General features: G+C 40.8%; 1 protein-coding gene across 5 annotated transcripts in view; it reads right to left on the reverse strand.

Moving 5' to 3' along the window:
- Nucleotides 1–2,409: 2,409 nt before the first annotated feature.
- LOC124223251 (protein eva-1 homolog C) overlaps nt 2,410–24,480 on the reverse strand; it is an 82,642-nt gene continuing 60,571 nt past the window's right edge. For 4 of the 5 annotated variants that reach the window (XM_046635038.2, XM_046635037.2, XM_046635039.2 and 1 more), the window contains 4 exons: nt 15,218–15,439; nt 7,154–7,402; nt 6,041–6,272; nt 2,410–5,867 (listed from right to left, as the gene is read on the reverse strand). In XM_046635038.2, coding sequence (XP_046490994.1) covers nt 5,630–5,867; nt 6,041–6,272; nt 7,154–7,402; nt 15,218–15,439 — 941 coding nt within the window. In that variant the 3' untranslated portion in view covers nt 2,410–5,629. The remainder of the gene's footprint in view (nt 5,868–6,040; nt 6,273–7,153; nt 7,403–15,217; nt 15,440–24,480) is intronic. The other variant, XM_046635041.2, reaches the window with a different exon arrangement.

Raw genomic sequence — 24,480 nt, forward strand, 5'->3', positions numbered from 1 at the left:
TTACAGCCTATGCTGAAAAAAAATTTTGCAAATCCTTTCGGTAGTTCCAGAGATTACCGCCTACCTACGAACAAACAAACTTTACCTTTTCACAATATTAGTACGGATAGAAAACGTGACGCGTCTTTTAAATTGGCACACCCTGTACAGATATGTGTGTACATATTACGTAGGCACGTAGGTTGTCAAGACTAATTTAAAACTGCGTGCGTTGCCGCGAATCATTCCGTACGAGGGAAGTTGAGATGCTGCGGTGGATATCGGTTAATGTAACAATATATAACAATATATACGGTACGTGAGAATTCGCGTGCGTAAGCATAGGATGCGACACGACGGGCAACAGCCCGCGAATAGGCGGGAGGTATACCTACCGTCGTTCGATAATTACCAGAGAATATGACGTTTCTGATTAATACGTTTCTCCCACTGCCTAATTGCCGGGGAACACGACAACTCGGCACAGCTGCTATACGTAGGCATATATTCCTCGAGGCGTGTTGGTTTATACAAGGTACGGGTTTACCTGCATGGGTCTGCAATTCAAATTGAAAACCTGCACAGAGCAGGGTGAAGGGAAGAAAAACTTGCAAGAAAAAGACGAGACTTAAATCAAGGCAGTGTTGGAAAGAGGAACGGGTCGTTAATCATTCCTTCGTCATTGGGTATATTTTGCACGCACCCTTCGACGACGACGATGATGATAATAATAATAATAACAATAACAGGGAGCAAGAAAAAATAATAATTTTGCAAATTAAAGGTATACGAGCGATCGTGTTATCGAAAACAAATGTATCGTACGGTATATCAACCCGCATAGCGCAAAACGCGGATAGTATAATATTGTCGCATGCTTATCGGACATCTCGTTCATTTCGGCATGTTGTATCGTTGTGAACGATATTCGTGGGCGGTGGTAGAATTTAATCGTGGGAGCGATTTGTCCGCTTCGTCGTGTAAGCATGCCTTTTGTTTTTTTAGTTGCGAAAAGCAAGTTTAATGGTTGTGGGACGGAGAATTTTTCAACGTCATGCGACTGCCGTTGCATGCTGGGTATGTGTTATAATTCGTACAACCCCCGGGGCTGTGATCGAAATTTAACAAAACACCCGCCGCCTTCCGTTAACGAAGCAGATATCATGAACAATAATAATTAAGAGTTGTATTGTACCTGCGTGCGATTCGTCAATCTGTCGTCGAGGAATCGGATCCGTCTGGAATATATTAATTATATAGTAAAGTTCCCTGTGGTTTTTATCCCACTGTGACGAGATAAAAAAAAAAAAAAAAAAAAAATTGACGGTTCAATTCTTAGGACGAATTCAGTGATTACACAAATCACAGAAACGCTAAAATATACTGCTCTAAAAATCGTTCAATTATGAGGTGATAATTTCTAATTTTTTTTTTTTTTTTTTCACCACTTGTCGAGAACAAACTCGTGTTGTGAAAATTCTTTCGAGTAACGAAAGATAAATAAAACAATAAAAACTGCAAACGCCACGGGTGTAATATCGATATTCGCGAACGAAACGAGTTACCTATTAAAACACCTGCGTGTTCGGAGTACATTTTTCATTCCTGAATCGGGATCGATTCCCATGCAGACACGACGTATCAATGTGGCCAGCGAAATGCGTGCACCACCACCATCCCCCCTTAAAAAGTTGTAGGGTTGCCACTTTGTGCAATGCGTGAAAATCATACTCGGCGGGATGATTTCGAGTAGTTTGAAATATTAAATTCACGAAGATTTAGCGATTGACATTCGACATCCGGGTGGAGCAAAGATAAAAAAAAAAAACAAAAAAAAAAAAAAGACTCCAAATTATTTAAACAAAGAGAATTGTACGTATAATACACCTACCGTGACCCTGCATATAACATGATATGCGATTTATTTTCATCGAGAAAGTGCGGATAAAAATTGACCGTAATATTTTATTATGACAATGTTTATATATATATATATTTATTTTATTTCAGTTTTTCTCTTTCTTATTTGTTTTTCATCTGGTTCATCTTCAATTCTTTTATGCTCAATTCGCTCTTTTACGCACTTGTCTCATCTTTCATACGTGCCGTTTGTACTTTTGCGATATAATACGCGTGTACGTACGTCAATCTTTTTTCCCTTCCTCCCTTTCTTTCCATTCATATTAATATGATATAACAACAGTGATATACTTGTATTATGTATATATAATAATATACATTTATATACCTATATTACAATAATATTTCAATTACGTACAATCGTCGATACCGATAGATTCTTATTGTTTCTGTTTCTTCTTCCCCCCGCTGATCCCTGTCACTCGGATACATAACGCAATAAATTTAAACGCGGCCTAAATCAAATTCTTCCGTTTTGTCTTTTATAATAATTATAAGCATTTCACGCACTTGCACCATTACTTTTATTATTTTTATAGTCGTGGTTATCATTGTTATTGCGTTATCCAATTTCACTGCTCCGCGGATGAACCAAACATCCTTTTATTCAATTATTTATTAATCATTTATACGAGTTTCTTATCAATAATATATCTACACGTAATATGTATATCCATACATATATATGTATGCATATGTATGTATGCATATGTATATATATATATATGCGATACATATATATGTATGGATCAATTTATGCGTAGTGAAAAAAGTGAAAATATATCCAACAGTGTATCGATTTCGTAGAAAAATAATAATGGCAAATTGATATTATTAAGTATTATATGGGAGGCAAGGGTGGCGGGGGCGGAAAGGGGGGGGGGGCAGAGGCGTAAGAAAGTCAACCTAGACTAGTGACGTTATTTTCTGACATTTTGGTTGATTCTTTCATTTTTCTTCATTGTTTCCGTTGTTTTACGTTTTTCCTTCTTTTTCTTTTCATCCTGTTTACGTACTATACAACGCGTACTCAAGTCAGCTTTGAGAAATTTTTATACGTATACCATCTATATTATACTAATTACCATATATTTTACAGAATTATGTACAACGTATTCTTTTTTCTTTTTGTTTTTTGTTTCTTTTTGTTTTTTTTTTTTTTTTTTTTTTTTAAGTTTCTTGTTTTTTTTTCGTCCTGCTCCGAGTTTTCGTCGTTTAAGTACGATTTCACGCCGACGTGACGATGGTATAAAAGTGTACAGAATAATACGCCGTACATTTGCTACACCATCGCATCGTCGCAATATATCGGAATCGTGAATTATACCATACGCATTGTATATTATACGCGATATTACTTCACCGTATCGCCTTCCGGCCGCGATATTCAATTCAATAATTATTTGTAGTACAACGGAATAATAATATCACCATTACAATTATACTAATAATAGTAATGATAATTATTATCATAGATAAATTTCCATACTCCCATATAATACAAAAGATTATTACTAACAAAGTTATCATTACGCGTACAGTTGTACGGGTACGTATTTGTACATACATATCACGCGTAACAAACGTGTGTACGATATGAAATACCAATACTTACGCCGTACAAGTATCTTCAAATTGGCCGAGGATGATTTACTTTCTTCGTATCTCTCTTTAAAACTCAATATTTGTTACATTTGTTTTCCCGCAACGAGTTTCATACACCCCGCCATTTTCCCTCCTCAATTAAACTGATATCGATTCGTTTGTCTGTATACGTATGCATCTATTTATATAGGTATTGTTGTTGAATTTACGAAGGTCGTTGGGAAATTTTCGATAACGATACGCGCAGACGTGAATCCTACGGCTCTATATACATAATACATATAGGTGTAGTAATATTTTATATGTGTATTCAAATTGTCAGGCACTCCGTTGAAAATATTCCAACAAGAATAGTTAATATTACTTCTTAATATCTATATTACCGTTACCGTTAACCCTTGTTGTTATTGTTTATTTTTATTGTTAATATTATTATTCTTACTTTGTTGATTCAACCTTAATTATCTTTGGTACCTCGAGTTCATCTCCGATCGATTTTTCCACCTTACACGTACAATGGTTATAATATCCGCATGCGTGGAGTCCGTAGGTGAAACATTTTTAAATACGTATCAATTTCCCTAATTTTCTTCCTTTTCGTTTCATTCGCTGTGGTTTGTTACTTGCGATAAATCCAAATCTCTAGCCTCTGTAATAAGATTCTTTAGCGATGCAAAACTTTACGTCGAACGATACAAGATCCGTGACAAAGTGATTGCTATATCGGTGAAAGAAAAAGAAGAACATGAAAAATTTCCAAGGATATTTGATACTTAGTATCAATCGTTAGACAGATCTGTATCCCACCACTGTATGCGTGACATGTATACCTATTGAAATAATAATACATCGTTATAGTAAAGACAATTACCTACCTAATTTATATAAACTATCGAAAGAGAAATTCATGGCACAAGATCGGTTAAAGTTATTTTTTACAACTTTTTTCATCACCCTCGACTCTCAATACGGGAATAAATTTCCTACTCTCGTACGTGAATTCTGTTTACATACCCGATACGCATTTGTGGATTTACATTGTATCCTAATATACATTTCTGAGTAATATACGTCTATACGCATACATACTTACCATATACGCGATTGTATTTACAAATTGATATAATTCTATAATTATGCTTGATTTTTTTTTTTTTTCTTCTTTTTTCTTTACTCGTTCAGCTCCGCGCGCGTGTGAAAACACAAAAGAAAGATAAAGTAAAAGGTCGCTTGTCACAGACGTTGAATGATTATCGTACAGTGCGTATTTATCGTTACACTAATGCCGCCGTTTTGCGATATATTCGATCGAGGAAAACTGCGCAACAATGGTAAAGAAAAAGGTTCTCGCGTACAATTTTGCGTACAAACGCAAGAGGAAAATAAAAAATTTACGACAAAGAGCAAAAAAAAAATAAATAAATAAAATAAAAAATACCGAGATAGAATCGATCGCTAAACTCATTTCCTCTGGAAAGTTATCACATGCAAGTGTACGTCCGTGTTGTACATATTATTTGAGAAAGTAAGTAATACATAGGTTGGCCGATAAGAAAGATCAATATAAAGCGTGGAAGTCCGGAAACCCGTGTAATCTACATGAGAATATCCCCAGGGAAACGAGAGTAAACGATACGAGAAAATAAAACGAAGCTAAGGATTTTCTTCCACCAGGTACAACGGTGAATTGAGGTATGATCGAACGATCAGAGTCCGACTAACTAACTAACTAGTCGGGATGCAATTTTTAAACAGCTGTTTATGCGCCTTGACACATCTTTGCCTACAAAAACACGACTTCCAATATCAATGACAAAGGATCTGACGATTATTTACAGTTGTAATTACGCGCGGTAAGATCAAAGAAAGGGGGAGGAGGGAGGGAAGGGTGATCATTGGAAGAAGAGGAAGGTGGTGAAAAGAGGATAACAAGAATTGAACCAACGATGATGACAGTGATCGAATAACGAATTACCGAATATATATAATATTATATATATATATATATATATATATATGCTCGTGCGTTTCTGTATACCTAGAAGCAGTACTTCCGAGTGGTAACTTCCGGTACCGGACTCAACGTGGGGGGCCTCCCCTCGCGGAGGGCTGCCCCCTCTTCTTGTCAGCCGTAGTAGTAGCTCTTGTTGCTCATCGTTCTCGGGTTTTCGGACGATCGAAGGATCGTGTGGAGGCTGTCGGTGCCGACCATGTGATTACCGAGGTCGATCCTGACGCCCCCGTGATGCTGGTGATGCTGCTGACTCGTAGCGTGAATCGGCGTCGTCCCCATCAACCCGATTCTGCCGTCCGAGTAGTAACGCTCGCCGTGAAGACGCTCGGCCAGCTGCGTCTCCGGAATCCTGGATAGGGGTTCAAATGTCCCATTTTTTCTTTTCTCTATTTCGCTCTTATCCAACATCAATTATCGGCGATTAGTCGCCGACGAACGAAACAGCTAAGTTTTGACTTGTTCGTTTCAATGAAAAAATTCCAAAATGTTGTTGAAACTGTAAATAACAAAGCCCTCAAGTACCTCGAGTCCTGCATCGGAACGGCAACTGGAGTTGTGAGATCGATGTCGGCGTCGATCTCCGAGATGTCGTCGGTGAATCCGTTCGGCAACGCGTCGTTGTTGGCGTGAAATTTAGCCTCCCTTTTAGCGCGATGTCGGCTGACCAACAATCGCCCGATAACCAGACCGAGGAATAGAAGTATTCCAGCCGTTACCGAAACGATTATGTAGAGATAGAATTTCTCCTGGTTTTCTGAGAGGGATTGGAAGAATCGAAAAAAGAAAAATGAATCCTGTTCGTCATTTGGACGGGTATTTGGGTAATGTTCACGAGATTCGTGGCATTGGTCAAGACACTTGTCGTTGTATCTGACGGGAAAGAAGATTCTAAAAGGTGTATTTTGAGAGGATATGAATTCCTTATTATCGTTCAAGACTGCTGTTACAACGATGAAAACGAGAGATGGAATACTCGTAAAGTACACATCGTCCCTTGAATGAATAATTCGATTAATAATAATATGATGATGCAGGTACGTATGTAATAAAGAGACATTAGACTAGGTTCAAAATTCAAACACATGCATATAAAATCTACCAACTACTGAGAATACAAACGTATTATATGCTTATATAATATTCACGTAACGTAATCGTAAAGAGTATGTATATAATACTGTAAGATGCGTAACAGCAAAAATGCAAGCCAGATATCTTATTTTTTTTTTTTTAATTTACTCCCCGCATTCCTAATGTAAAGAGGAGAAAATTTATTAGAAAACTTTACGAAAGAAAAATTAATAATAATAATAATAAATAAATAAATAAATAAATATATGTAGTATAGTTTCAATCAATAAAACATCCAGCTCAGTGGATGACGAAGCGTGCGTCTAAGCTTCAACAACCCCCCGTTGGAAAATACTGAATTCTGTGTGAAGAAATCCGCAGCCAGCAACCACTTTTGGTTAAAAACAGACGGCTCGAGATCCTACCGAGATTCTCCCCCGATCTTACCGACGATCGGTAAGGATGATCGCGATCGGTAAGAGTGGTTTCCTGCGTATTGAAAATGAGGTATTCGCGATTCGTAGGCTTAGGGGTTGTTTTGAAAATATATCGTTTGATACTCACTTGATATGAAAGCGTAGGCATTGATCCACTCATTGAGATAGCCAACGACAACGCGTTCCTCCTCGGGAATGGCGTAGATAACTGTCGTGCAGTTTGTCGGAAAAACAGAGTCATCCTCAGCCTTACTACTACCGCCCCTGTCCCCCAACATCATTCCGGGGGTGTCCTCGGTCGGCATTTGGTTATGGCTATGCTTGCGCTTTTTCTCGTGTGTACCGACCGAGCTCGTTACCTTCAATCGCGAATCCACTATCCCGCGACCCGACAAGAAAATGGAGAAGAGAAAAAGAAACATAATCCAACAGCTCCGATATTAAACACATCTCTATGAATTTAGGGTGTATATTAAATGTTATATACTCTCAAACACAACAACTAAACGTCTACGTCTCTTTTCCAGGGGTTAAACTAAAACTATATACACCCTCTCTGTACACCAGTCTCTGCTGATTAACAAAGCAACTATGCGAATTGATGAAAACTCGAGGAAAAATAATTGCTGTGATGTATTCAACAAGTCGGTGCACTTCTTACACACTTTCAAATTTTATATTCACTGTACGTGATGAAAAAAAAAAAAAAAGACAAGATGATTATACGTGTTTATAATCAAAGTAAATTAGGTTCAGTACACAAGATGATGAGACGGACAAAGATTCGCTCTAAAATTATTAGTGCTTCAAAAAATTTCTATATTCAATCGAGAGAAGCAGGAAAACAATTTTGCTTGAAAAAGAACACGGATGTTTGGTGATGATTACACATAAACAGTGCGACAAGTGAATGTATCGTTATGTTAAATACCTGTGAAAATATCCCAGAATTACAGAGGCCTTTGTCCGAAACATTCGGATGTTTTCTTTTACTTTTTCGTTTCTTTTGAAATGCGAGTATTTTATAAACGGTTGAATTGTTATATTCGATTTATTTCATTCGCACGACGAACTTTTGCGGCGAGAGACGATCGGTCTCACGTTGGTTTCTCGGTAGAAATACGCGAGGATGAAGTTTACAGAGCGCCGCAATAAGCAAGCCGTTATCTCCCCACACGTGGGTATAAATCAAGTCAATTAGTACCGGAGATAACAACCGACCATATTTGAAAAACCAATTATACCTACCTATATAGTATTATTCAGTCTACCGCGTGACGACGGTAGAATTGTTAATATTTCCAACCGAGATATTATACGATGAATTATGAGCTCGTAATATTCGAAGGTCGAGGAAAAATCTTTACGACGTTTCATATATATTTTTATCAATTTATGTATACTTTTGTATATACTTGAAATTTGTTTCTTAATTTTATCACACGTAACTTATACGATACGATTGTAACATACACCCGCCGACTCGATTCGTCGATTATACAAATTTGTTGTTATTTAATCAGAGTGAAATCGACTGTTACGTATTGATTATTTCGAAACTCTTGGCGATTCGTAAAGCACTGGAATTAATCGAAGCCTACAAAAATGTATCTGTGACAAAACCCGCATGAAAAGCAAGCAACGGTATTCAAAACAGCAAAGTACAAGTACACAAGAATTTTTGTCGATGCAAAAAAGTTCATGCACGGTTCACGATCGTAATGAAATGTCACGCTACAGTGAAAAGTCATTCCCACAATCTGCACGGATACCAAATTCGGTATTCGAATGGTCGCTTGCTACCTCGGATTAAAGTGAGGTAATGTACCAAGGAAGAAAGAAAGAAAAAGAAGAGAAATAACAAGTTTTTTCTTCACCCGCGAAAGTGCGACTGACTAATATTCGAGAACGGTTCCGAGTTCTACGTGCGTATCAATGACCAAAGTCTGACCGCCGGCCTCCGGGCAGACTTTTACATGAATTTGGTGGAATGGCGATTGATCGATTGATAGCCTGCAGGGGTGGAGTTCAAGAGGCTTCTGAAACAGCTGGAGTACATTTGATATTGCGTTTGCCAGTGCGTGGTTGAAATCCCTAGGTTCGTTCGGACCCGGAGAATTTTAACGAGTTTCAGCGACTCGCGGATCGTTTATCATCGTCGCGTCGCCGAGAACAAGCGGCTCCAAAGAGTGGGAAAACGGAAAATGATGAAAAACATGGAAGAAAAAATACAACAGGATCCCGGAGAATCCTTATGGTAATTGGATTATCGGTATGTTATGGTAAATAACCTCTCGATTAATAGTTCCCATGGACACAAGTGACAAAAATCGGTAGTATCCGAGATACAGACTTCGAAAGAAAGGTGTCCAGATTTTTTGACATCTACGGATCTCGTGATTTTCATGAATTACAAAGCAAAGAAACCACTGATTTTCGGGACTTGTGTTCATGGAAACATTTCACCGGGAAGATATGTACTATAGCAGACTAAAAATCCAGCCAATTCGTCCGAGAATCAACTTCTGTAAGGATTCTGCGGGGTCCTTTGCGATCGACGTAGGCGAACTAAACGAATTTGGTTAATATCGATGTAATAAAATTGCTGACAAGTGCAAATATTACTTTACGCGGTCATTCGTGTATCGCCTGCAGATGTGCAACTTAGCCACGAGACTCAACGAAGAGGTTCGTTAAAGGAGGAAGATAATGAACGGTCGTCTCTAATTTAAACATTTTTACATCGAACCAAGCCCGCTTTACGCGTATGCATTTACACTGTAGTAAAATGATAATTAACTTCGATTCTACACTTCTTTCTTCTTGACTCATTCTTAGTACCTATGGGTTAATTAGAGCAGAAGTTGAGAGAGAAAAAAAAATAATGATAAAATAAGAAGAAGAGACAGAATCGATGATATCCAATATTCTCGATCGATATCCAGTCAAGTTTAGAAAAGTGAAAATATGGTCATACGTATAAAATGGTGCAGTGTGCCCTGAGAGTGAATTCCCATTTCCCAAAGCCACGTGGATATCGATACCTAACTACAGAACTCGGCTGCAGAGCAGCGGCCGGTATTCATTCTCTTTTTCCCTCTCATCTGATTTAATTACCACTCCACTTTGATTAAACGTGTGCAATGGTGAATTATTCAAAAGTTTGCTCAACTCGACTGGCCACCGCGGGCGTCTGCAGAGATTTTCGAGGATGAGAAGAGAGAGACTGAGTGAAAGAACGAGGGATGAAGGAAAAGTTACCGAGAGTTGGCAGGTGGATGTATACTTAACTAGTGTATAACCAGGTATTACGTGCATATTGTATATATATATATATATATATATATATATGTACACATGTACAGCACAAACGACTGAGACTGAGATTAGAAGAATTCACGGTACGGAGAGAAAATAAGAAATCAGCCGGAAAAAATGAAAAGAAAAGAACATGAAGAGCGCACTGCAAATGAGAGAATCAAAAATTTACGTAGTGAGACTCTCGGCGCTTATTTGTGCTTTGAAATTAAAGTTGCATATGTATAGGCGAGTAATCGTGGAAGAAAGGAAAGAAAGAAAAATCCTGACATAAAATACAAATCTGACGTCTTGTCGTATGGTGATTTTTATTCTCACAATCCAGCTTCAAAATCATACTGATGTCTGTTAAGTTTTGATAAAAGAAAAAAAGAATACCTGTGTATAATACACTGAAATAACGCGAAGTGTGCAGAAAAGTGGGGAGACGGGGAAATACCGTGGAAACATTTAACGCACGCTTCTTTGCCCAAAAGTTTTCGGGGTGGATGGAATAGTCGCGTCGGCGAGCGTTAAGATGGTGTGGATTATTGTATGAACGGATCTCGGAGCGAGTCAAATTGAAATCATTCAAAGTTGTAATTAAAAGGCCGACCTCGCATCCGTCTCCCAAATTCACTTTCTCTCTACCCGAGTGTTTCGGGAGTTACACGGGTATTACTCACAACCGGAGGGTATTGAGGAATTCAAAGTTTAAACTACAGAGGATCAGACGGATCCGGTCGTTGCCGAATAGAGTAAAAGCCGGGAAGAAGCGTGCGGATCGGCGCGTGAGTTTATCGTAACCTTTTCAATCGGTTCGAGTTTGCGCGAAAGGACGCAGAGAGAAAAAGAGTCAAAGAAAATAAACGGTGCAGAAAGTGCGAGAGAAGAGTTGAAAACTTTGATCGGAATCAGAGCCAAGCTGAAATTAATCGCGGGGATGAAATTGGACGCGTGTTGTAACGAAAGGAAAAAAAAAAAGGTAAAAAGGAAGAGAAAAGTTTGATACGCGATACACGCGAGCGTATCTCGAATCGAAGCTTCCTTCTCAGGCAATTTTCAATGTCGCCTAAATGACAAATGGAAAAAAGTGAGACGGGATTAAAGTCACTGAATAATAAGGGGATTAAAAATCTCATTAATTCTGTCGGAGTTAGCTGACTAACGGTTTCTGTTGAGCGAAAAACCCGCGTTAATAATACCCGTAGAGCTGTGGGGTAAAAAATCGCCATTTCTTCCTCCTCGCCTATCCGAGACGTCCAATATCGTTGTGGCTATAAAATTTTGCAACTCAATTTCGTATCTGCGACGATGGATAAATGTATTATTACATTATTATATGATTATATGATTATACAAAGGTATAAAATATACTTTATCGGTGTTTTCGAAAGTTGCGTATTACCAGCTGTATATAAATATATATATATATATATATATATACACGTATACACGTAACCATTCGATTTTATACCTTTACCTCGTTTACGTCGCATTTATTGTATGGCAAAAAGAATTGGCGATCTTGTTGCAAATAAGTTTTCGCAACCAATCAATGTCTACGTCATGTTTCTCTTCTCCTCGCTTGTAATTTCCGTATTATCTAACTATACGGGCGTCGAAATCTTGCATCGCAGAAAATCACTAGAAGTTTGGACGAGGCAATCTAACCCACTTTCCAAACTAATCAAAAACCCTGAATTATATATGATTAATCCGTGGAGAGCGGATGATTTATGCCAGCGATACTTGACGGGGATAATAATTGGTAGAAAAATGATCGGTCCAGCAGCGTCTGAGGGACGAGACTGATCATTGGACAAAAAGTGGATGAATTTTCATCATTACAGGAAAATAATAATTATATTAACAATAACAATAATATCACGAATAAAAGCACGACGGGGAAATTGCCTCATAAATATTTCATTGACGCAGCGTATGGCGGATGGCTACATATTCGTTTTCCGGAACGAGGAGGACGTCGTTGTTGCTGATGCGAGTAAGACGAGAAAGATGAGAAATACGAGGAAGATAAAGTGGGGCATAAGAAATTGATGCATCAAGGAGCAGAGCAGAGAATGAGAGAGAGAGAGAGAGAGAGAGGGGCTCGAATACACCACGCCGTATAACGAAAATAACCCGACGGTGAAGAATCGCGTCGAAGATGCTTCCGGAATGTCTCCCTAATTTCTCACTCGAGTCCCGATGTACCTACCTTGTACGCACAAAGGGCGGGGTTGAAATTCCAAATTTGAAGAGTTCCGAGAGCGAAAAAATTTCCGACGAAACTCAAAGTAAGGAAATCGAACTTTGACGAAACATCAAAGTTTCAAATGGTCCGAACCTTCGCGGTGCTCCAAGTTACGAAAGTGCAAAATTCCGAATGGACGTTACAAAAGTGTGAAAGTGAGAAAACTTTCGAATCTGAAACATCGAAATTTCGAATGATCCAAGATTTTGAGTTTTGCGAATTTCTGGCTTGGTGGAGTTTCACTACTTTGATATTTCTTTGTTCTGGATGTTGGATATTTTTACGTTAGGAATCCCCGTCATTCCGATTTTCGGTTTTTCTCAATTTTTACACTCAGTCGTCGAGTGCAAACTACGCTATGCGAGTATGTTTTAATTTTCGGAATTTTGTCGTTTCTTCAAAGTTTGTTTTCTTTACTTCAAGTTTCGCCACCAAATAATTCGGAATCAGGCGTTTTCGGAAGTCTTAAAATTCAGAATCCTAACCCCGCCCAACGCAAATCCATATCCAAAGTGGAAACTGACGCGTTTCGAAAATGAAAAATCTTCTCGCCGCATTGAAAAACTTCTCTCTGGGATTCTTCCTTTGCAATCAGGCTCTCGTAAAATAATTTGTCTTCAGGGTCACAAAGGTGGTGGCAGTTCAGACCTTTCGGAAACTAAGCTTTAGACCCTGTCACTCGAGCCGTAGCCCGGGTTTAAAGCGGAGAAGACCGTGGCAGCATGAGGGGGAAAAAGGAAGGGTTGAAGCTCTTCGAAAAGTGCGGTATAAAATTTTCCGGTTAGTCCTAAAGAGCGTCGAAGCCACGCTCCTGAATTAAGTCTCCGAGTCTTTACCAGAGAAGCTGCTCCTTCGTCTGCTTGAACAGACTACGAGAGGCTCACCGAAAGATTTCCGCATGCAAAGCGAGCAGCTGCACGGATCTGTGTAGGTAAATTGAGCAAGTATTTAACAAACAGAGACGCTTTCTTAAGCCCTTTAATTGGCCAAGAGGAAAACGTATAAGCTCCCCGGATTTTCCTCCAATTTTCCGGTCGGTGTGAAATGAAGAGCCGAAATACCGTCGCCCTCCGGCCGCTTCCGCGTTCCGCGAGGAAACTTCCGCGGAGAAATTCGGAGGAGAGTAAATTTTTTCCTTAAAAGATGCAGGTAACCGGAGTATCGGAGGCGGGATGCTCGGCATTTCCTTTATCGATAATCAGAACATTATTTCTCGTATAGACGTGGAGATGGGATGCAGGGTGGGTAACTCGCTCTAAATGCATGACGGTATCTTCCAATTTTACCAAGGAGATAGGATCGCAACGCGACGCTGTCTTCGAAACCAATTGGACGCTATTTTCTCGCTTTAAAATCACCCCGTGTATAAAGCATACGTACGTAGATACGTACGCGGGCGTGTCTCGCGGAGAGTGTGCGAGCGTGAAGTCGAGAGGAATATTGATCACGAGCCTAACGATTATCCCGCATCCCGACATTCGCAGCTCGTGAAATGGAAATGATGAAAGGATAACAACAAGATAAAACGAAAGCGGTTGGTGTTGAAATTCAAGAAACATACATGTACGATACGTATCGTCGGTTGTGCGATGTTTGAAATCAAATTACACAGCGGCAGCAATTATACGAAAGTGAAGCGAAGCGGGGTGAAAAATCGAAAAAGAAGAGGGGATAAAAAAAACAAAAAGGAGGTGAAAAAAATTCGGAGCGACGGCTGCGGCATCCGCAGGATGCTTCGCATAATTGCGTAGAGATAGAATGAAATATGAGCCAACAATATAATACATACACACTGTAGCTGGTAACTACAACAGCCACTCTTTCCGGGTATGGGGGGGTTTAATTAAAGCAATGAATTAAAAACCCCACTCTCTCAGGAAAATTGCCTTGTACCAATCTTTTAGGCACAACAAAAAGCTTCAGGATCGCCTGGTATGTATGTTAATTTAAACGTAAAATAATTGGCGATGCCCACTTTAAGCTAAGATTAATCGAGTCCAAAAAAATAATCAAACACGACTCGATTGAATCGGTGAAAATCCATCGATTAATCCATTATTTTTTTGATTTTTCTTTTTTTCTTTTTTGTGTTTTAGAAACGTTGCATTTGAAACTTAAATGTCGTGAATTCCAGTACGCAGTCTTAATAGCGGACAAGTTTTTTTTTTTTTTTTTGATAATATACATATAGTCTCATTGAAAATATTTATCAATTTCAGGTGAAAAATATTCATTCATCTTTCACTTGTTGTATCAAACACGCGTACTTAGCGAGTAAGACATTGATGACAATTGATACTCTGATTATCGATTATGCTCTATTAGTCGAGAAAAAGTAATCGATTTGATAGAAAAACGATCACTTGTGATCGTTCTTGATGAAATTATCCTCTTTCGCGAAATCGTCAGTGCAGATTGGGATGATGACGAACGACGAGATCGCTACTAACGGTTAATTAAGAGGAAAGAATAATTTAACGGTAATAAAACAACAACAAACGACAAAGATTATTCACCAGGCAAACTCAGCGCATGCATTCAGCCACAAGCCAAGTATCAATCCGAGTCTTAACACCCAGAGAGCGAGAAAAATTATAGAAGAAGATATATGCCAAGAAAAGGATCTCCTCGACTTACCGTCATTGTTGGTTCTCGCCCTTGGCGGTGAAGAACTGACGGTCGGTCCATCCCGGGTACTGTTATCTCTCGGCTGAGGCTGGGGACCCTCCAAGTTCGGACTCGGGCTGAACTCCGCGCGAAAATCTGCCCTGTCGTAACCCTCCTCGAACTCGTTCACAAGGTCCGTTTCGTCGGGTTCAACCGCCCCCTCGTACTGCTCCCGTAGCACTTTCCGAGGAACTGGAGAAGAGGGAGAAGAACATCGAAGAATAATTATCGCGATAAGGATACTCGGTGACGTAACATAGGACAGAAATTAATTGCAGGACTGGAACGAAAAATACCTGAGAAGAATATGAGAGATTATTCGTTGGTTGCAAATCGTGGGACGAAGCGATTATACCTACGTACGAGCCGACGCAATCTTTTGGGAAAACATCGAGTGAAAGGTTTAAATCGCGGTGGTTCTAGCCCTTGCGGGGAGGCGGCTTCCGGCACGAGTGTTTGCATTGTTCATGTATGGAGGGGGCAGTAAATATGGAAAAGGAGCTTAGCCGATGTTCGGTAATTCGAGAAGCGGCTTAGGATATTAATACGACGATGCGGTCGAGGGCGAAGATGTGAAAATGGCGAGGGAGAGGGAGAGGGAGAGGGAGAGAGGGAGGATCTCGAGCTAGCTGATGCGACCGGTTAACGGGAGGATACGACGTCACGTATGATAGCGAGGCGAGGCGATTCAGCGACGACCGCGCCGGATGACCACATCAACTATGAACCACTAAATTATGCCACGTACCTGCCGAGCGCCCCTTAACCCTTCCCAAAAACTCGTCTGTAGGATAATCTGATGGGATGAGATAGGATGATTGTGATAATAATAACGAACGGGAGGCGGGAGTTTGATAACTCGTTTCACCTTTTTCCCCGCCTATTTTCCTAGCTAGGTAGATAAGAAGATAGATAGGTAGGAGAAAACTAGCCGTGCGATATAATTTCTAACTTGACGGTCGTTTGGTTAATGACGCGGCGACGATCAAAAGTTGTTACGGAGGTATCTCGGGGGGCGTTGAAAGGCTCCTCACCAGCCAGGGAATGGCAAAATCGTACTCACGAATTCACCCCAAGGAACGCCTGTAACTATACAACTCCGACTGGTAGGGTTCGGTATAGCTATTGGAATTTATTGTACGCATTTATCGACTTCGTTTGATTAGAGGGCAAACTTCGGTGGATGCGTGAAACGTCGCTGACTCTCTACGCGTAATATATCCTTTTCAGAGTTCGGTTAACTTTTCCAAATTGAGGAAATACGGAGCGACCCTTGTACTCGGTTCGACTTTCCTTTTCTGTTGTACTTTATCTATGGAAAAATATACGAAAACACGGGTCTGCAACCAGAAAACTGAACTGGTTTTTTTTTTATACCGTTTCCTTATAGATTTTCACTCACTGAAACCGAGAAAAATACTCGAAAAATTGCATCACGCCGGGTTTTTTTTTTTTTTTTTTTTAACTCGTACTTGTAGTTTCAATCGGATTGAAACTCCCGTTCAACACGAAACCTGGTATCATATTCTTGATTGTAAAAATCCTATGTAAAATTGATTTCTTACTTTCATTGAACACGTATTAGAGAGAGACTCAAGAATAAATACAAACGGGGAAAGAAAAAATGGAAATCGGAAGCGTGTTTCATAGGCAGAAAGAATGAACACGGGATGTTAAGTAAATTACATGAAAAAATTTGTTATTTCATTGTTATAAAATGGTGGTATCTCCATAAATGTCGACCTTTTTTTTTTTTTGCAGACCTATGAAATCAATTATTTGAAAGGAGTGAGTATTTTCTCCGCCAGGACTGTCATCAAATATCTACGAAACTTTTAGTCGTTTGAGACAGAAATTTGTGATCAGGGTGTCCCCGACAAGAAAGTTATTATCCACGGACGCACCTGGGTTGAAAATATCGATTGAACCCCCCCCAAAAAAAAAAAGAAGAAGAAGCTCTTTGGGCCGGTTCGATGGACAAAAACGATTTCCACGTTCGCGTAAACACGATTTTCGAACCCACTACCCTCCCCCGCCCTTTCCCCTCGTCGCGTGTGTTAAACACGAGAGGGAAGAAGCGAAGGATGCGCGCATGGCTTTGAGGTTTACGGATGAAATTTTGTCAAAATTAGAGGAGAGCTAAACATCAAAAGCTTGAAGGCTTGAGAGAGCTGCATGCTGCCATAATGCGATATGGCGAAGGACGACAGCACAGACCGCAGTTTGCAGGCCCAGGCTACGTGTACTTCGGCTACCGCGTTGTTACCTTGTACGCGCATTATCTCTATATAGGTGTACGTATACATAGATATACGCCTGCCGCGCACAGGTGAGATTCAGGCTCGAGTGAAGTATAACGACAAATTAGCGTCGGCAAAGGTAATGACAAATCATCCCCTCAAGTTGTTTACTTGTTAAATATAAGAGACCTCGTCTCAACGCTTTCGCCTGTATTTTATAGATCGATAGAAAATATCACGCGATCGGGAAGTGCGTGGGAAATACTGGAAAAATCGTCGAAATGTTTGTTTGTTGAAGTTTTAAGGCTCTTGTGCGAGATCGCGTTGAAGAGTGTCAAAGGAAACAAACGAATACAAAAAAGGTAACCGTTACAAGGAAGAGAGAAGAAAAACGAAAATGAAAATTGACATTGCCAAAAGGTGTTGTTAAACTCGACCGCGGGGAAAGGTAAGGTTTGCGTGGTAGTGCCAAAGAAACAGCGTCGAAAGAAGAAAAAAATACCAAGAAAAATATTCAGAGGAAGAAATAGGTGAAACGAAATAACAAAGCTGAGCTTTAAAGCAAAACTAAAGAAAGGGAAAATGAAGGTGACAGAAATTCGGGTCGGGTGAAAACACGAGGGAACGGGAGAGAAAAAAAAAAGGAAATCCTGTGGGACGAAATGAATGTAATAATCTTTGGGTTAACAAGATTCACGAGGTTCTCGAAAGTCTGGAATAAAAAAAAAAAATAAAAAAACAAGAAAACAAAAAAAAAAAAAAAAAAATACGAAAGTAAGGAAGAAAATAAAAGAAGAAAAGAAAAAGAGGCGGAAGAGTGTGAGTATAATGGAAAAAGAGGAAAAAATAAAGGTAAAGAAAACACAAAAAACTTGTCGAGTATTCGGAGGGAGAGTGACAAAGTTAAATGCCAAAACATTTCCGTTTTTCTCACTGGAAATAAGGCGAGAATGCGAGAATGCGAAGGGAATGAAAGATGTGAGGGAGGAGTTTCGCGGGACGGATAAAAATTTGGCAAATAAACTAGATTCAACGAGAATTTTATTTTTACGTTACGTTAAACGTCACCTGTCGCTCCGGGGTGAGAGAAAGAGAATGCGGTTGATACGTAAAACCTGAGAGAACAGTCGGAGGTGAAAAACACGATTTTAATATCACCCGACTAATGGCTTGCGACCTGTAAGCGCCATCTCGCGACCTTTGCTGTTGAAAAAATCAAAAGCACGGATACACATTTTTTTTTATGCTTGAAACATGAGAATATGGTCAGAAACGTTGACGTTGAAGTTCGTTTGACAATTTAATTAAGAGTAAAAGGTCGCATGCGATGGTAGGTACGACGATGATTTGGATGATCGATATCCTCGGTGTATAATTTTGTTAGTTTCAATTTTCTACGCGTTTAAGTAGTCTTTAAAGCGCTTGCGAAAAAAAAAGAAAAGAAATTGGCGTTTATACAAACTTTTGATTCTATCGCCGAGAATTTACTGTTAAAATTTCTGAATTTTCGGACATTTTAATCAATTGTTTTCGTTTCAACGGCTTTTCACAATCTTCTGTTTTGATCTACTTTTTCGTGTATATGTGTCAATGGCAAAATTTTGTATCAAAGACTATCTATGTTAGATTTTTGAAGCGTGAAAACACCTCGTGACGATGCACAAATTTTCCGTGCATCCGTCGGTCGCACTCGGAAAGACTCTTCGAGTACCCGAGACAAAATTTGCATGTCTTGTGGACAGGGTCGCGGCGTTTCAAAGTACTAAAAGTTGGTAGGCGTTATAGGTGTCGCAAAGTTCTAACCACAGGGTAACGCAGCTCGCTCACTCAGAGAAAGATAAAGAGAGAATAGAGAGAGAGAGAGACCGCACCGCGTCGATCCGCATCCGTGAGGACGAAACTTTCTTCGGTAGAGGGACATTTACTTAAACTTGCAAATATTCGCCCCTTATTTCCGTAATTTGCGTAATTCAGTTGTGTTGCCTGTCCCTTCATCCTTCCCTTGGAAACCCGCAACCAGACCGCAATTCGTTTTGGGTTAAAACCGCGAGTTATAAAACTTTATTTTATTCTCTCATCCTCGTTCGCATCGCATTACCTCGCCGTTAACCTCGACGACGATTTTATCTCCTAATCCGTCGTTGAAGCAGCCTCGATACTCGTAACACGATACATCGTCTCAATCAACCGGCCGGTTTCGGTAAACGAAGATGGCAGCGACTTAATCCCGGACCTCGCACCTTCTCGAGATGAATCGTAATAAGGCAGTCACCCCTCCCTTGAAGGTATCATATCCGCCATAAAACGCAGAACCTCCGCCTCGGAGGTCGTCGCATTCGGCCAGTGGTTGGACCTGCATCGAGACGAAGAGGGGTCTCTTCATCTCCCAGATACGCGGCCAGCCGTGCCGGGTTTCGGGGCTAAGAGCGAGAGATAGGGGGGCACGCGAACCCGAGAAGGACCCTGGCTGTTATAATTATTCCCCGAAGTCCCATCAGCGAGAGATATCGCCGGGCGAAGCGGACCCCGCAGGTTCCAAGGGAAACCCTAAATCCGGGAGCCAGTCGTGCCGGCTGAGAGAAAAGCGCAGAACCAGCCAGACGGTGCGGAGCTTCTTCTCCTTCGCCGCGGAGCGATAACGTCCGGAGATTTCGTCCTCGTTCTGTGGCTGCGCAATATCAACCGAAAGTCAGTCTCGTCGACGATATTGAATATTTTGCGATAAGACGAAAATCGGAGAAAAAAATCAACCGCGGTAAAGACGGCGATCAAATCACATTTCAGTAATAATACTGCCCAACAGTTGGCGATAAATTGATCAAAAAATTTTTAGGGAATGTTCTTTTTTTTTGTCCGGGATATTAATTCGTTGATTTTTTTTTTAGATACATATGAATTTTTTTTTCAAATTTTCAAAAGCTGTATTCACAAAACTATTCGTTCAATGACCCGGAAACTTTTTAACTGTAATATACAACGCTTTTACGAAAAAGTATTCACAATCTACGATTTTTCCTCTGTTTTTCAAACTTTAACATTCTCGAAAACGGAAATTTCAAAACAATGAGAAAATTCGTTAAGACTTCATGGGTATTCAGAAAAATCGGGGAATTCATTTCACGTGACAAAAAAATAAAAGCGTTTCCTAAAAATTTGTTGGACAACTTTGTTTTTTTTTTAACAATTAATTCACAACCCTTGGGCATTATTGTTATTTAAATTCAATTTTTTCATCGACCTTGTCGCGGCTGATTTTTTCCGATTTTTATATCATCATAAAATATTCAATATTGTCGACGAGATTCACTTTTGGTTGAGAACTTATGGTCAGTACATCCTTTATACGCAAGATAGAGTAGCGGCTTTAATCAAGGTCGATTGTATGCACGGTCTAGCTGGCGAATAAGGAATTCTTTGTCAAAAGGGCAGAAAACGACCGAGTGAATGACGAATTAGCGAAGGCGGAGAGCTTGATGATGTGCTTCGGGATCGGCGCCCCCCCCGCAACGGCTCCGTATACGTATTATACGATCATCGGCGGCGCCGCGGTCCGTCTGACCATGTGCGTCCCTCGTCCACTTGCAAGCTCGCGTCGGAAGGCCCGTCCGACTGCGTCTCATCCGCAAATAAAGTCCTTGAATAGGGTATCGATTTGCTATTTCGCGAGCTGTTTAAGCCGGATAAGGATCCCCCGGAGGACAGTTGACACGCGCGCAAGCCCGTCGAATTGCCGGCCTGGAGCATACCTTGTATTGTGTGCGTGTGTGTGTGTGTGCGTATATCCATACAACAATGCAAGGGAGCAAAGCTTTCGGCCAGCCTGCGGGGAACGTAATAAAGAAGGTAAAGAAAACCCGAGACTCGAAAGACGATCGTGATTGTTTTTAGTATACCAATTTTCCGGCAGCAGGTTTAGAGCAGCCTTGGTGAAAAATGAAGGAAGAGGAAAAAAAGATAGAGTAAAAGGCGTCCCCCCGCCGGGTTAATAACTCTTAATTAAAATCCCCGATTCTTTTGTCTCGAGTCAAATATCCCGGTAAGGTGGGAGGTGGTGCCGTAGGTATAAGGAGAGCAGGCAGCTGGGTATCCGCCCGTTTAATTAACCGGTTATACCTATATTTCATTGACGCGAGCTTTCGGAGGAAAATTAGGTCAGACGGAGCTTTTGCCCCTGCACGTGATATAATTTTCGCGATATTGTTGCAGAGCCCGACACACACGTATGTCGAAACGACCAGACATTGTGTGTAAACCATTTCACAGTCGGCGGAGAGAGAGGCGAAGTAACACTGGGGCAGAGGGTTTGTTTTAGTCTCATGCATTTCTAGCCGCCGTTCCGCAACGCCACGGCATAAATAGATAAGAGAGTTCAGTCGAAGCTCTCCTCCCATGGCATCTGGTTTTCTCTGCAAGTTTCGAACGCCCGCCACCTCTTTCCCCTCGGCAACACGTGCTTGCACATTGTGTCCTTCGCTATTTAACGTGCAGCGAGCCTCGCGTATGGTAGGTGTGTATATACATATATATGTATATGTATACGTATCGTACGAAGGCAAGTAGGTACGGGTTAGATGCGACATTTACATTCGTATAATGTAATCTCGGTGATATTACGTGTCGCTGTGGGCACCTCGGTCAGGGCTGCGGTCCGTTCCGGGATGGAGTTTCGTCGACTGTGAAGAATCAGATGACGAACAACTCTCGTGCGACAATTCCGATCCCGTACGTATGGGGCATTCGTAATGCGTGTAACTATGTTATTCATTTGTTTGGTGTACGAAAAAACAAGAGGTGTACGAATAATGGGGCGGGGGTGAAATTCCGAAAGTACCTAGTTTCGAATTATTTGGTGACGAAAATTGAAGTAAAAATATTAAAAGGCTAAGCTTGGAATGGTCGGAAACCCGACGGCTCAAAGTTACGAAACGCATGATTTCGAAAATTCAAGTTAGGCAAAGTTCCGAAAAGTAAAGTTTCGATAGAGCAAAATTCGGAAAAATAAAGTTTCGATGGAGTAAAATTCCGAAAATTGAAATATACTCACGGAGCGTAGATTACTCAACGAGTCTGTGTAAAAAATTAGAAGAGACCAAAGTTAGAATTACCAGAATTCCAAACGTAAGAATATCGAAAATCCAATACAAAACCAAGCCGGAAATTCACAGAACTGAAAATCTTCGATCATGAGAAATTTGGATCTTTCAGATTTTTGAATTTTCTCACTTTCGAGCTTTCGGTACTTTGACTCGTAGAAGTTACGCTCTTTCGAAATTTTGTCCTTTCGGAACTTTGAGCGTCGGGTTTCGTACCATTCGAAACTTTGATCGCAAAGATTATTCGTATCGATAATTTTTTCGTACAACTGACGGACGTTGGCAATGTAAATTGGTGTGAAACTAAGTCACGAAAAAAATCTGAAACAATTCAGGGCTTACTTTTTCGACCATCGAAACATCGTAGGTATCAAATTTGAAGCGTAATCGTAGATGGCGAGGATTCGGGTCGGGTCGAGTTGGCACGGAATACCTCGTACACGGAATTGAACCGATCTATCGGGTGACAGGGAATTGTTTCCCCGTGTGAAATGAAAGGGCAAGGCGGCGATATAGTTCGGGGCGCATATTATACGCCTAGTTAGCCGGAGGGTGCAGGTTTCTTTGATCGAGTCGTGTTTCAACTCTCTCGTAGTCATAGGCGGTTGGGCATAAACATCGCCTGTGGGTATCGACCGGATCGTATGACACGCGCGGTTAAATCCCGCAGGCCATGGTCACGCCGATTACCGCACCGATTCAGGGACGGGAGGGATGAAAAGAACGGCGAGACGGGACGAGGGGGAGGGGGAGGGAGACTCGATGCAGCGGGCCAGCAGAGGCGGCGAGCCGCAGGAGAGTAATCAACTGATCTCAACGACGCGGCGACGGCGAACACTTGAGGAACTGTTGTGTGCACTGGCCGACGAACCCTGCCACCCGTCGCTCGATTAATCATTACGATTTAATTAAGCACGCTGGGTACACATATACCTGTACGCATAAGCGTCCGGCGCCAAGTGCATAATTGACCCTTTGAGTCGTAGCGGTAAGTATTTTTACCACCTGTTTTACATCCGTTTTTTTTACGTTTGGACAAGTTTGAAAAGATGTTTCGATTGTTTCGATTTAATGTAATTTACTATTGTTGGAAAGAAATTGGTTGGAAAAAAGTCGTAGAAATTGAAGGGATGATTCGTCTCCGAGAAAGATTCGATCGATTTTTGAAATTTCTGATTTTTAAGTACACCGTACTGGATCCGTCATCTTGAATTTTTAAATCCGATTCCAGATTCGTTATCGGCAAATCGAAAAACCATGCATTACTATCTTGTTGCAAATGTTGACTCAGCACAATAATGTGCGACTCAAAGGGTTGATTCGGAAGTAATTTAAGGGACGGCATTGAAAAGCAATCAATGTCTACGGATTATCTGGAGTTAACGTTGAAATTGAGACTGGTATGGATAGTTTATACAGCGCAGGGTGAAGATTAATATACACCAAGGGGTTGTTATTTCAAGACCGAGGTATTGTGAGTCAAAATATCGGTACCCACGTCGTCGGTATCTATCCAAGTTTCTTCGATACTTATCGCCCTACAGGAGCACGGAAATTTACGAAGTTTTCGTTGCAAATGGTTTTGCGCATGGCGGCCCGGCGGAGCCTGTAAACGGCGATATATTAAACAGCCAGCTACTCCCTCGATACCGTGACACTGACTATGCTATACAGCGATATATTTCCTTCGGAGAAACTCTCGCGACCGGCGGCAGCTCTTTCTTCTATTAGCCATCGGAGAGTCTGGCGGTTTATGGATCGTCGAGGTTTACGTCGCGCACCCCCCGGAAAATGATACTTTATTAACGCCTGGATATATATCATTATCATTTTATAAGCTATCGCGTTCTCTGCGTTGCTGTTACAGGCAGGAGGATAACGGAGCAGAAAACACTCCCAC

This window comes from Neodiprion pinetum, chromosome 7, assembly GCF_021155775.2.
Source record: "Neodiprion pinetum isolate iyNeoPine1 chromosome 7, iyNeoPine1.2, whole genome shotgun sequence".
NCBI classification, from domain to species: domain Eukaryota; kingdom Metazoa; phylum Arthropoda; class Insecta; order Hymenoptera; family Diprionidae; genus Neodiprion; species Neodiprion pinetum.